The sequence below is a fragment of the Colletotrichum aenigma genome (genome assembly GCF_013390185.1).
Source record: "Colletotrichum aenigma strain Cg56 chromosome Unknown KSG_Cg56_contig01, whole genome shotgun sequence".
NCBI lineage: Eukaryota > Fungi > Ascomycota > Sordariomycetes > Glomerellales > Glomerellaceae > Colletotrichum > Colletotrichum aenigma.
The window spans coordinates 4,956,418-4,967,753 of NW_023500907.1; the positions used below are offsets into that span (position 1 = coordinate 4,956,418).

The 11,336-nt window shown below is 57.3% G+C and overlaps 5 protein-coding genes across 5 annotated transcripts; 2 read left to right on the top strand and 3 right to left on the bottom strand.

Annotated features, from left to right (window-relative positions):
- Positions 1-295: 295 nt before the first annotated feature.
- On the bottom strand, positions 296-2,540 carry CGCA056_v001304 (Vegetative incompatibility protein HET-E-1; the record flags this gene model as incomplete). The annotated part of the gene is made up of 2 exons (XM_037316564.1): positions 296-2,413; positions 2,487-2,540. The coding sequence occupies 2 exons, from the start codon at positions 2,538-2,540 to the stop codon at positions 296-298; spliced, it is 2,172 nt and encodes a 723-aa protein (XP_037184677.1).
- A 746-nt stretch (positions 2,541-3,286) lies between these two features.
- Positions 3,287-5,673, bottom strand: cmkC (Calcium/calmodulin-dependent protein kinase kinase cmkC; the record flags this gene model as incomplete). Its single annotated transcript, XM_037316565.1, has 7 exons — positions 3,287-3,886; positions 3,935-4,072; positions 4,129-4,544; positions 4,592-4,994; positions 5,047-5,196; positions 5,306-5,390; positions 5,531-5,673. The coding sequence occupies 7 exons, from the start codon at positions 5,671-5,673 to the stop codon at positions 3,287-3,289; spliced, it is 1,935 nt and encodes a 644-aa protein (XP_037184676.1).
- Positions 5,674-6,754: 1,081 nt separating this feature from the next.
- On the top strand, positions 6,755-7,322 carry bet5 (Transport protein particle subunit bet5; the record flags this gene model as incomplete). Its single annotated transcript, XM_037316566.1, has 2 exons — positions 6,755-7,154; positions 7,219-7,322. The coding sequence occupies 2 exons, from the start codon at positions 6,755-6,757 to the stop codon at positions 7,320-7,322; spliced, it is 504 nt and encodes a 167-aa protein (XP_037184675.1).
- Positions 7,323-7,767: 445 nt separating this feature from the next.
- On the bottom strand, positions 7,768-9,539 carry PEX3 (Peroxisomal biogenesis factor 3; the record flags this gene model as incomplete). Its single annotated transcript, XM_037316567.1, has 3 exons — positions 7,768-8,825; positions 8,891-9,300; positions 9,382-9,539. 3 exons carry the CDS (start codon positions 9,537-9,539, stop codon positions 7,768-7,770), a joined length of 1,626 nt encoding a protein of 541 aa, XP_037184674.1.
- A 930-nt stretch (positions 9,540-10,469) lies between these two features.
- On the top strand, positions 10,470-11,319 carry ATG101 (Autophagy-related protein 101; the record flags this gene model as incomplete). Its single annotated transcript, XM_037316568.1, has 3 exons — positions 10,470-10,545; positions 10,727-11,062; positions 11,132-11,319. 3 exons carry the CDS (start codon positions 10,470-10,472, stop codon positions 11,317-11,319), a joined length of 600 nt encoding a protein of 199 aa, XP_037184679.1.
- Between the last annotated feature and the right edge of the window lie 17 nt (positions 11,320-11,336).

Genomic DNA, 11,336 nt, shown 5'->3' on the forward strand with positions numbered 1-11,336 from the left:
TAGTAGCCGGAAGAGATAGAGCTAATGTGTTGTTGCAGAGAGGAAATTCATCACGTTTGTTGGAGCGAAGGTGAGGCTGGCCGCAGCCTGCTGCTGCGCCTTAGCGCCAACACAAACGACGGGCGCAGCCTCCATTTCATTTGTTGGTTGCCGAAGACGACGTTCACGGCAGCCAATAGGAGCAGCGCTTAAGTATTTCAAGACGATGGCCCCTGAAGCTTTTGTTGGTATGAGTCTGAGGGCGTTGAAGGCATCTGAAACCTGCCGCATCGAGCAGGGTGTGATTAAATTAGGGCTATTTGATTTTGAACGTTCTCGCCACAGGCGAGGAGTATGTTAGATAGTACTTGTTCACGACGAGTGTGCCGATCCGATATGCCGAGTTCCGGTACCATTTGATCAGCATCATGTATGCGTCGTCATTGATGGTGCCGAGCCTGATGGCCTCGTACCGTCCAGTCTGTATCCTTTTGAATACTTTTGGTGCATCCAAATCCTCCTTACTGGGATACAGCCGAACTTCTCCGCCGTTTGCAAGTCGCATGCTATGGTTGGAACCGTCGGAAATGAACGCCGTCCTTGGAACGGCGGAAGTGTGAATTAGTAGAGCTCTTGGTTGCGAAAAGTTCTGGTCCGGACTCCGCGGATCAAGTTCAGATAATGGTAATGTGGTGCCGTCCTCCAGGTACAGCTGAATGCTGGCCATGTCGACACCCTCTGGACTATGGATGTTGTTTGAATCCACCGGGTTTGGCCAAGTGACCGATCCTTCCCATCCCGTCCAGGACCAGGAAGGGAACTGCTTGCGCCGCCTTGTGGGCTTGTATAGCTCATGCCTCCAGGCCAGCGCGGTCAAAAGGTAGCCCGAGTAGTCCACGTTCCCTGCAGACGCAAGTATGTCGTCCTTTGGATGGAAGAATGGTATACCCCATATCTGCCGAACGGGAAAGTCTGTCGTCGACTCTAGCCTCTTTATGATGCCCCCAAATGCATTCATACCGTCTTCGTCAAAGCTTAGTATTCGTCTTGAGTACTGCTCGGCACATTGTGTGTAAGCAAGAAATTTGTTCAACCTGGATGTCTCGTCGTATTTTGCCGTCTGGGGTGTCAAATGCTCAGATCCGAAGAGCGAACGGCCAATGTAGTCGTCAAGGTGTGACCTCCTTTGCCGATACAAGGCGTCGAATGAGACTCGCAAACTCTCATGGCAGTTCATCGAACCGCATTCGAAGTAAAGTTGGTCTCGCGTGAAGATGAGGCGTCGGCTTGATAGGACAGCCTCCTGATACGTCCACCCTCTTGTAGCCCACCGAGAGTCCAGAATGCTCTGCTTAGGCGACGGAAGGGCCGAGCGCAAGTTGAACCGCTCGTGAGGGAAGAAGCTTTGTTGTGATGGCCGCTCGGTGGACACGCCAGGCAAACCACAAGTCTCGTCGTCTCCAGCAGCGGCGACAATTGTGAGAGCCGCATTCTGATACACAAAATCCATGTGCATAATCTGCTCGTGCTTCTTACCGCTGTCGTGCTGGTCGATACAGTACTTGTCGACCCAGAGGAAGCGGTAGCCGAGTGCAGCGGTAACCTTCATCGCGTCCTCAATGACCTGGGGCGGATTCTTGGGTAATGACGTGCCCGTGTCCGTAAAGTCCAAGAGGCTACTCGTACTTTTTCCCCATACGTAGCTAAGCGCCACGTATTCCGGATGACCTTCGGTAGGGAGAGACTCGACAGTGATGACGCTTCTGGTCTCGCAGTCGATAAGTCGCATGTTGGGCAGGGCGCCCTGTCCGCGATGGCAAGCCGGGTGGTACTTTTTGCAGCAGTCCAGCCACTCCATGACGACCCGAGCGTTGAACTGGGGCGTGACGATGCGTGGAGAGAACAATCTTGTGTTCTTTTGTATCTCCCGATGCCACATGACGAGTCCCTGCTTGGAGATGAGCTTCTCTAACCGCGAGTTGTCCCTACCACCTGTGTGGGTGAAGTCAGACGGCACGACAGCAAGGAAGAAGTCGGTCAAGTCCTCCGCCTCGAATAAGTACCCGGTGTCGCCTTTCCAAAAGCCTTGCCTGAGCGACCGTAGAGCAATGTGCGGCACAAGAGGGAAAGCTCGGAGTTCTGCTGTGTGAACGGAGCCGGAGGCTGCCGGGTCGATTTCAACGTACAGGCGAGAGAAGAGCTGACATAGATCGCAATCGCGAGGGTCCTCGAAAGTCTTGAGTCTGGCGAGAACAACACCATCTACGAGGGCGGACAGAGTATGCCCCGGAAGGCGTTCCGTGGCTCGCCAAATGTCTAGGTTGCGGCATGCCTGACATCGACTAGGCATGGTGTTGCTGACAGAGGAGGGTGCTGGCGTGCTCAAGCGTTTGCTTGATAGGGAGAACGACGGAACGAACGATCGCCTCAGGAGCTGGCAAGGCCGAGTGTTCAGTAAGGTTGTCGTCGTGAATAATGGAGCTTGTCCGTATGTTTCATGGGCTTACCGAAAACCCCGTCGGTTGGTTGCCCATCGGGAAGCTGTCGCCGTCGGGGGCCATGGCGAATAAGTCTTGATCTCGTGTTCTCCTGTCGAAATGCGTATCTTTCCTGTTAGAGAACAGTCGTCGCTTGAAGGATATTGTGGCTTCCATCGACGACGTTATTAACTCTCGGTATAGCCTATCGACTGGGACTGGGGAAGTTGAAGCCGGCGTCGCCGTTCCGTAAAGTGCATTGGTAAATTGGGGGCCAGAACGATGGAAAAAGGAAGGAATGCTGACTGGAGACTGGAGGTCGTTTGGCCCCCTTGCCTCGGATGGGATTTCTGGCTGTGCCTCATTCCCACGCGATTGGCTATCTCCACCGGGGATGGACGACTAGCGTGGAAACCACTTTCGGCAAGAGAGATGAAGGACGGAACAAGTGATGATGTCTTCGGCCGAGCATGGCTGCCACGACTGTTTCCCCAGTTTAACAGGGCGTTCCACAGCTTCCAGAATGGCACTGGACCTTCTATCCCCTTGGCCAAAAGTGGAACACCCATGCAAGACGAATCCCAATTTCACACGAAATTGTCAACCACGGTGAACCGCAATCATGTTTTCCTGTGCTCTGCCGCCGCCAAACTTTCATCAGCAAGCAATGTCCCGTTCCATTCATTTGGCCGCCAGCCGCGAACAGGTATCATATTTTGGAACACAAGTGCTCAGGTAAATCGTCCCAACAACCACGGCAAAACAAGAAAAGAAAAACCCCCAACGCCAAGCCATGGCCTTTGCGGACTCACGGATGCGATCGCCCTTTCTCATTGTTCTTCGCCCTCTGCGTCTTTGCCCTTGCCCGTCATACTGGACACCAAGTCCGCGAACCGGTCCTTCGCTGCCGCCTGGTGGGTATCAAATCTCGGCGTTCCTGCTGGTGTAACGGCCGCGGACGTCCCTTCGATCACGTTGGCGACCTCCTTGAACTGCTCGCGGTCCTTGACGAAGCGCGTCAGGTACATTGTCGTTTGCCTCTTGGGCTTGGACATGATGCGCTCCACCTCGGCTTCGTATGCCTTGTCATAAATGTTAAAGTCGACGTTGGTCGGAGATTCAGCCACAGCACCCGCCGACGGCTCGTTCTTGTCGAACTCGTCTCGAGCACCGATCCCGATACCAAGGATCAGCGGCTCGTTCTCCGCCTTTTCGGTCGCGTCGCTCTTGTCCGTCGCACCGCTGCTGCCTCCCTGCTTCTTCATGAACTCCTGGCGCTTCGCGATGAGAGCCTCAATCTCTTCTGCGCGAGCCCTGTCCCTGTCCTGGTCGATCAACTCATTACCGCCATCACCGCGTGGCGAGAGCGTAGAGTTGCGACTCTGCCTGCGCCTCATGAGGATGGTCTTGAACTTGTGGATCGCTTTCATCTACACTAAGGTTAGAGACGTTCTGAGACAATGCCAATTACTACTCACCACGCAGAGAAGATGGTTCATCTTCCGCGTAAAAGCACGGTTCAACTCGAGCTCGTTTGGGAGCTCAATGAGGGCCGCACAGTTGTCTTCTTTGGAAAGCAACAAATCTGTCCCGCCCTTTGTGACCCAGGCATGCTCCTGAATCTTGTCAGCAATCTCGGCGGCGGCGAACGTAGTAGACGGACAGCACGTACTCTCAGCCCCGCCATCGGGATGCGCTTCTTCGGGTCCTTTTCCAAAATTCTATTCATGAGATCCACAAAGTCGGGATCCTCGTCCTCGGGCAGACGAGGAGACTCCGTCTTGATGGCTTCGTACATTTCCAGTACGCCATCGTGCTCGAAGGGGATCTTGCCGTATCGCAGGCAGTACAATGAAACGCCCATGGACCAGATATCAGCAGCTTTGCCGTCCACATCGCCGTGCCTGACTACGCAAAGCTCGGGAGCCAAGAAGGCCGGGGAGCCCGCGGACTTGGCAGTCATCATGCCGTCGCCAGGCTTCTCGAACATCTCTGAGACGCCGAAATCGACAATCTTAAGGACGTCGTCCTCAGTCAGCAGAAGGTTGTCAGGCTTGATGTCGCGATGAATGACGCCTTGTTCGTGCACTACTGCGCATTAGCCCTGCCGGCGGTGCAAAAACTAGATCACTTACAATACTCGATGCCTAATATCAAGTCCCTGAACCAATAACGACACGAGTCTTCGGGGTACGGTGTGGCCGTCTCACCGAGTCCGACCTTCATGACTACACCCTTCTTGCACATCTCAAGGACCATGTACAGAGAATCCTCCTCTGGGTCGTCCAACACTTCTATGAGTTGGACCAAGTTCGGATGATTGAGCTTCTTCATGATGGCAATCTCTTGCCTGATGAAGAATAAGGCATCGCTGGCACTGGGGCTTGGGTTGTCTCCGCCAAAGTCGCCAAAGTGTGGCGACAGCGGCGCATTGAGACTTACACGGTGGGCGAATCGCTGGGGTCGACGAGCTCCTTGGCGGAGAATGCTGGACTGGGCTCGTTTGCGAAGACGGACCTTGGAGAACTCTTTGACGGCCTACGAGGTGTGAGCTTGGCTCTGGGCAGATGACGGAGCGAGCCCATCTTACATATTCCGTCCCAAACTGGTCTGTCGCGAGGTGCACTGCTCCATACGAACCTCGACCAATCTCCTCTTTGATTATGTACTGGTTAATACGGTGGTTGCTCCGTCCGTCCTGGCCCTCGCTGCCATATTCAGTCACAGCATCGAGGGTTTCCTGTTGCTTGTGAGTCCCTGGTCGCTGATGACAGACAGGACAGCTACCCCGCCCCCACCAACTTGGGAGCGCGGCGGGGCCAAAGCTCAACAACGCTGAGCTGACGCACCTTGACTTCGCGATGAGCCGACGGCGTTCGACGGTGATGTCGCAAGGGACTCTGGAACTTTGTTGGCTGGGCGGCCGAATCGGATCTGCTCGGCAACACGGGACGAGGTTAGAGCTGCGTGCTTGTGGAGCGCGGGGGAGGCAGTGCAAGTTGCAGCGCGCGCAACGCAGCGAGAGAGGGAAGGGAGGAGGGAGGGAGGCTCAACAAGGACCGGCGCAGACGCACATGTGGTTAGCGAGCGGCGGACGAGCTTCCGCGCCGCCCTCTTCTACAGTAATGGTGGGCGAAGTGATGCCGCCGGTGGTCGCGAGGGTTGCGGAAGCCATGGCCGTTGCTGGCGGGCTCTGGAGTTCGCCGGGTTCAGACATTGTCGCCTCCAGCGCCAGGCTGTGTGTGTCGTGCAAAGCTGGAACGATGGAAAAGAGAGGAAAAGGCGAGCTGACGTTTTTGGGGGAATGACGGAATTCGAGTTGGAGAGCACCAGGTGGGGGAGAGAGAGCTCAGCTGAGCTATGCCGGCTACCTAATGTGTGTGCTCAAGCCTTGTTGCGACCGAACCTGAAGCAGACCAAGGTGGGTGGGAAAACCGAAAGCGACCACGATGAACCAGCAGAAGCAAGGGCTGGAATTTTGCGAGAGCGACGACTCAAGCTTAAAAAAAAGAGGAACACCGCAGGTGGGAAACGACGCTGAGAGGGGGGGAGAAAAACACTTCCCAGCCCGGCGTCATGTTCAGCTGTGTCGGTCCAGCCCCCACGTCAGGCCCGGTCCAAATCCCCGGTTCCCAAGGCTTCGAGCATCCATTTCGCTGCCGTTTATCCATCGGCGATCCCATGGACCGCGTAAGGCTTTCGAGCATCTTCAGACCCGGAGCTTGATGCCATTGGGCGCGTTACAACAGCCCCCAAAGAGGTGGGCTTGCCCAGGCTTAGTGGCTTCCTCGTAGGGCCAGCGCGAGACTGCGAACCCCTCCTTTTTGCAGCAAGCAGAAACCACAAAAGAGGCGCCGTCAGGACACAATGGATCTTGTCCGGGGCTGGGAGGAAGAGAGCATTTCACTCCCCACTGAGAGTGCCCCGCCACGGGCTGCCCCTGCACACACCTAATCGGACAGGCTCCAGGGTCTCATTGCGCATTCCTGGGCCACCGAGGCTCGGCCAGAGACGTACCTTAGCCTGGGGGGTGCCACTGAGCGTTTGCTCATTCGTCAGGCTCCCGACGACCGTTTCCCAGCGACATCATCTTGGGCCTGCGATACCCTGCGCGTACACGACAAGAGCTCCCACAGCTCGCCAGCGACATCGAAGCGACAATCCTTCAGCCCAATTCAAGACCACGAAGCTTCGACTTGCGTTGCGCGACCTCCCCAAACGGAATGGGACCTTGATCCCGCACGCCGCACCTCACCGACGACACCACCACCACCACACTCCACGCCAAATCGCCCATCATGGTCGTCTACTCCTTCTACATCTTCGACCGGCATACGGAATGCATCTACAGCAAGACATGGCTCCCCGCCGAGCGCCCGGCCTCCCTACCACCACCCTCGAGCTCCGCCGGCCCCGGCGCCGCCGCCGCCGCCCCCTCGCAGCAGCTCCGCCGCTCCCACACAAACTCCGCCAAGGATGACGCGAAGCTCATCTTCGGCACCGTCTTCTCGCTGCGCAACATGGTCCGCAAGCTCGGCGGCGACGACGACGCCTTCATCAGCTACCGCACCTCCGGCTACAAGCTGCACTACTACGAGACGCCCTCCAACCTGCGCTTCGTCATGCTCACCGACACGGCGACGCTGAGCATGCGCAACGTCCTGCACCAGATTTACATCAATTTATGGGTTGAATATGGTAAGACTACATCCGTGGCGAACCGGGAAACGAAACACACGATGCTGACTAGCCATCTCTGCAGTCGTCAAGAATCCTCTAGCGCCGGCCGAGCACAAGGGCGGAGAGGGCGTCAAGAATGAGCTGTTCGAGCTGGGCTTGGATCAGTTCATCAGGGGTCTGATGTGAGCGCATCGACTGAAAGCATAGTGAAATTACAAAACCAAAGACACGTATGGAAGCTTTGTCCAGCGGGACAACCATCAGAGTCCTCCCCCTAAGGAGGGCTTCTGTTACGATCAGGGCTTGGCCACGGCGCGACCAGGAGAGCCGCGAACATGTCACCAAACCCCACGATAGAGGCGAACCATAGAGACCGGATGAGAGACAGGGTCAGAAGGATACCAAAAGAGAAGAAAAAAGGAACGGAGCCGCCGTCTCTTTTCGGGCCGGCCCGCGCTGTTGGTACAGATCGAGATGTCCATCTATCTCTCGCCCATAGATTATACAATGATACCTATAATTCCCGTTCAAATCACCCTCGCCTCGCCATCCTTCCAATCCCATGATTCTCATTAAAAAAAAGGTCATATCCTTAGCAGCAGGGCAACCCCAATGGCTCCTTGCCGTCATCTCACTTCTGGTCCACCGCCCTACCCCACGCGCTCTCGAAACTTGTCGCGGGGTCGACGACCACAACGCTTTCCTCGCCGGTCCCTTGTGTCGTCGCCTGCGTCTGCTGGCTCGGGATGTTGGTCGTCGCTTGGCTGGGCCTCAACGGCACCTCGCTCGCTCTGACATCCACGGCGCTGGCCATGATGCCCCCCTCCTCCTGCTGGATCTCGTTCTCCCAGTTGCTGGAGTACACCACCGCCGCGAAGCCCTCCAGGTCGCGCACCTGCTCCATCTCCTGGAGATACTCGTTCGGCATGCCGTTGCCAATCACGTGCGCCTGCCTGGTGAGCACCGAGAGGATCTTGGGCAGAAGCACGACCTGCGAAGTGCGGGGCTCCGACTGCGCGAGGTCCGGCTTGTCAAAGGCCGCCGAGGCGAGTTTCTTGTCCACCAATGTGGAGAAGCCCGCGTCGAGCAGGAGGGTGAGTACGTGCGTGAAGGAGGGTGACTCAATCAGGTCCGAGGTCTCATCGAGGAGCCTCCTGACCGCGGGCGACGACGCGGGGGACTGGGACGTCGTGCTTTCGGAGAGCATGACGGTGCTCTCTTCCAGGATGCCAGACTCACGGAGAACATGGTCTTCCTTGTTGCGCGGCGGCAGCAGGTATGGAAGCCACTTGGCCTTGCGACGCTCCTCGGGCGTCGCACCCTCGACGTTCTTGCGCACCGCGAGGGTGAGCTCGGAGAACTGCTCAAAGCTGAGCAGGTCGCGCGGGCTGAGATGGCCAAAGACTTGGCGGACGGCAGCCTCGACACGCTGGCCAATCTCCTTCCATCCCTCGTTCAGAAGCCACCAGCTAAATGTCAGATATCGGCGGTTGGTTTCAAAGTCGTTGCCGTAAGGCTCAAGGCCGTCGTCGTCGTTGTTCTCAAGGCTGATCGTCGCCTGCGCGGCACCTGTCGCGAGTGAAATGACGCTCGACAAGTAGCTGCGCCGACCGAGGAGGTTCAATTGGACCCTCGTCAGCATTGTCAAAAGCGCAAGCGTGTACAGCAATGTGAACGCTCTCGTGATTGCTGCCCGGCCCCCACGTCAGCAAAAGAGGCACCCTTATCACTCTGATCGGTGTCGATCCACTTACAGCTAATCGTCAAGTCATCCCACAACTGCCTCTTGGTCTTCCTGGCCTTCTGCGCCGCCGCCGCACCCGCGGCCCCTCCGTCTTGCGCAGCTGTGCCCTCCCCGGATGTCGCGGCCGTGCTGGGCACCGTCATCTGGCTCGCGTGCAGCCCGCTCTCGCTCTGCACGCCGCTGCTGACCACGCTGCGGCCATCGTCGTCGGCGGTCATTGTGGTGTCCGCAATGCTCGGTGGGCTCACGCTCTCGCCGCTGCCACTCTTGACGCTCTTGGTCTGGCCCTTCATCTTCTGGATTTCGTACGTGATCTTTTCCGTGTTCATAGCCTCGAGAATGCTTGTCGTCGCGGAGGGTAGGAGCGCGAGGACGGTGAAGGTGCAGTCTTCCTGGTTCTGCTCGAATCGGCGGCGGAGGCTGTTTGAGGGGGCCATTGTCAGTTCTTGATGTCTTCTCTCTGGAGTTGCCGGCGCGGGTGGGATGGGGATGAGAGCTCACTTCTCCTTCGCGATGCGGTCGCTGCTCATGCGCTCCCGCGCATCGTTGATCTTGCCCAGGACATAATTCGTCACGACGTATCCTGCACCGACGACTCCTACGCCGATGGCGAGAGGCGTCCTATTCCGGCGGAACCATCGCCGGGTTGCGTCGAACATGGTGTTGGCGCTTCCACTCTTGTTCTCGAAGCTTTCCGTTGAATACTAGTAGACCAAATGAGGCACAGAGCTCTGTGGAGGGCCTGACCGCAATTGAGAATGCAGTAACACCCCCAAAGACCAGTGGTGTGAATTAAAATCGAAAGCAAAACTCTCCGAACCCAGGGGGCAGAATGATATGAAGAAAGAAGAGAAAACCGGGGTTCGCTAATCCCCACGAAATTGGCATCTGAGAGGGAGCAATGTCTGGATCTCCAGGAAGGCTGGTCGGCAAACGTAATGACTTTTGGGGGGGCAATTAAGCAGAGAGACAGAGGGCAAGGTAGCTCTCCCAAAGTGTCGTGGTGGACCGTGATTACCTCGGCCCAGCCACACCCACGCGATAGAACGTTGACGGTTGAACACGCATCACGCTCCATGACTGGCCCGTGGCAGGCGCTGCTGTGGCTGGAGCGGGCACCCGCGCCACTATACGCCGTACGCAGTAAAGCGAGCGCGGCACCTGAAGTGATACCTCCATCACTGACCTGACGGTACCTTACGGCATTACAATACGTAGGTAGCCTACCCGATCTATCAGTGTACGTACCTTGCTAAGTACATGTGCTGCAGCCGCCTTTCTCCCCGGGACCCATGACCGGGAGCCTTTGGGCACTCAAGAGTTCGGGGTAAACGCATCCCTGTCATCTAGCGCCAACTGCCCCCCTCATCAGGTCCCCCTTATCGGGGCAGGCTGCGGCGGCGGGCTGCGGCACATCAGTCTGCCCCTCAGCACCCAACACAGAGGTCCATCTTCTGACATCCGAGGGGGGACTTCCAGTAAGTCCATCCTCAGAACGTTATCATCGCCCCTTGAAGCAGTATCGTCACCGAACCCTCAGCCTACGACGGACGCAACAAATATCGAGCATAACTACCTCCCCGCACACGATGCAGCAGACGAATCCTCCAGAGTTTATCCTCGACGCCTTCGCGGACCCAGCATCCGTCCGGGACGTCGTCAAAGGTACCGTCTTCCCTCATTCCCATGGCCCCGGTTTCCCGCCCCGCCAGACGTCATATACCTCAACGACACGACGAGAACACATCGCCTTTGCGCCACGGGCGCGACACCCTCTCACCCACCAAAAACCCATGAGCGGCATGCAGTAAGGATGGGGACAAGAACTAACCTTCTCAAACGGCAGGAATCCTCCACACAATCTTCTTCCACCGCTTCTTCCCCGCCGTCGTCCCCTACACCCGCGAGGTCCTCGACCTGACCCTCCCCTACGTCGACGACGTCGAGCTCGAGACCATGATCGAGCAGCGCGCCACCGCCCTCGTCCGCCAGCTCGACGCCGAGCGCTCCTCCACCAACACGGCCAGCGGCGGCAGCGGCGGCAGCGGCGGGCGCGGCCAGCTCAACGTGCAGTTCTTCGAGAAGAAGCGCCGCAAGGCTTGGCTCATGCGCGGCGACGAGGAGGTGTGCTGGGAGCTGTGGACCGTAAAGGTCACCGTCGCAGAGCCTCGAACAGAGACCGGTACGTGCTGTCTTGGGAGAGATGAGCGTGGAAAATTGCGGATGTAGGAGGCTGACAATGTTGCTACAGAGAGGGCTAAGGTCCGCAAGGCCATGGAACAGACGCTCATGACGACGGTTATGAAGGTCATCACCTTTGTAAACGCCCACAAGGATCACATCCCCCCGATAACGACGCAGGGCTCGAACCCGTTCCCGTATCAGATCAACATCAACCAGAAGGAAGGGGGCTGGGCCACGAGAATGGGCATATATTGACACGTATCACGATATCA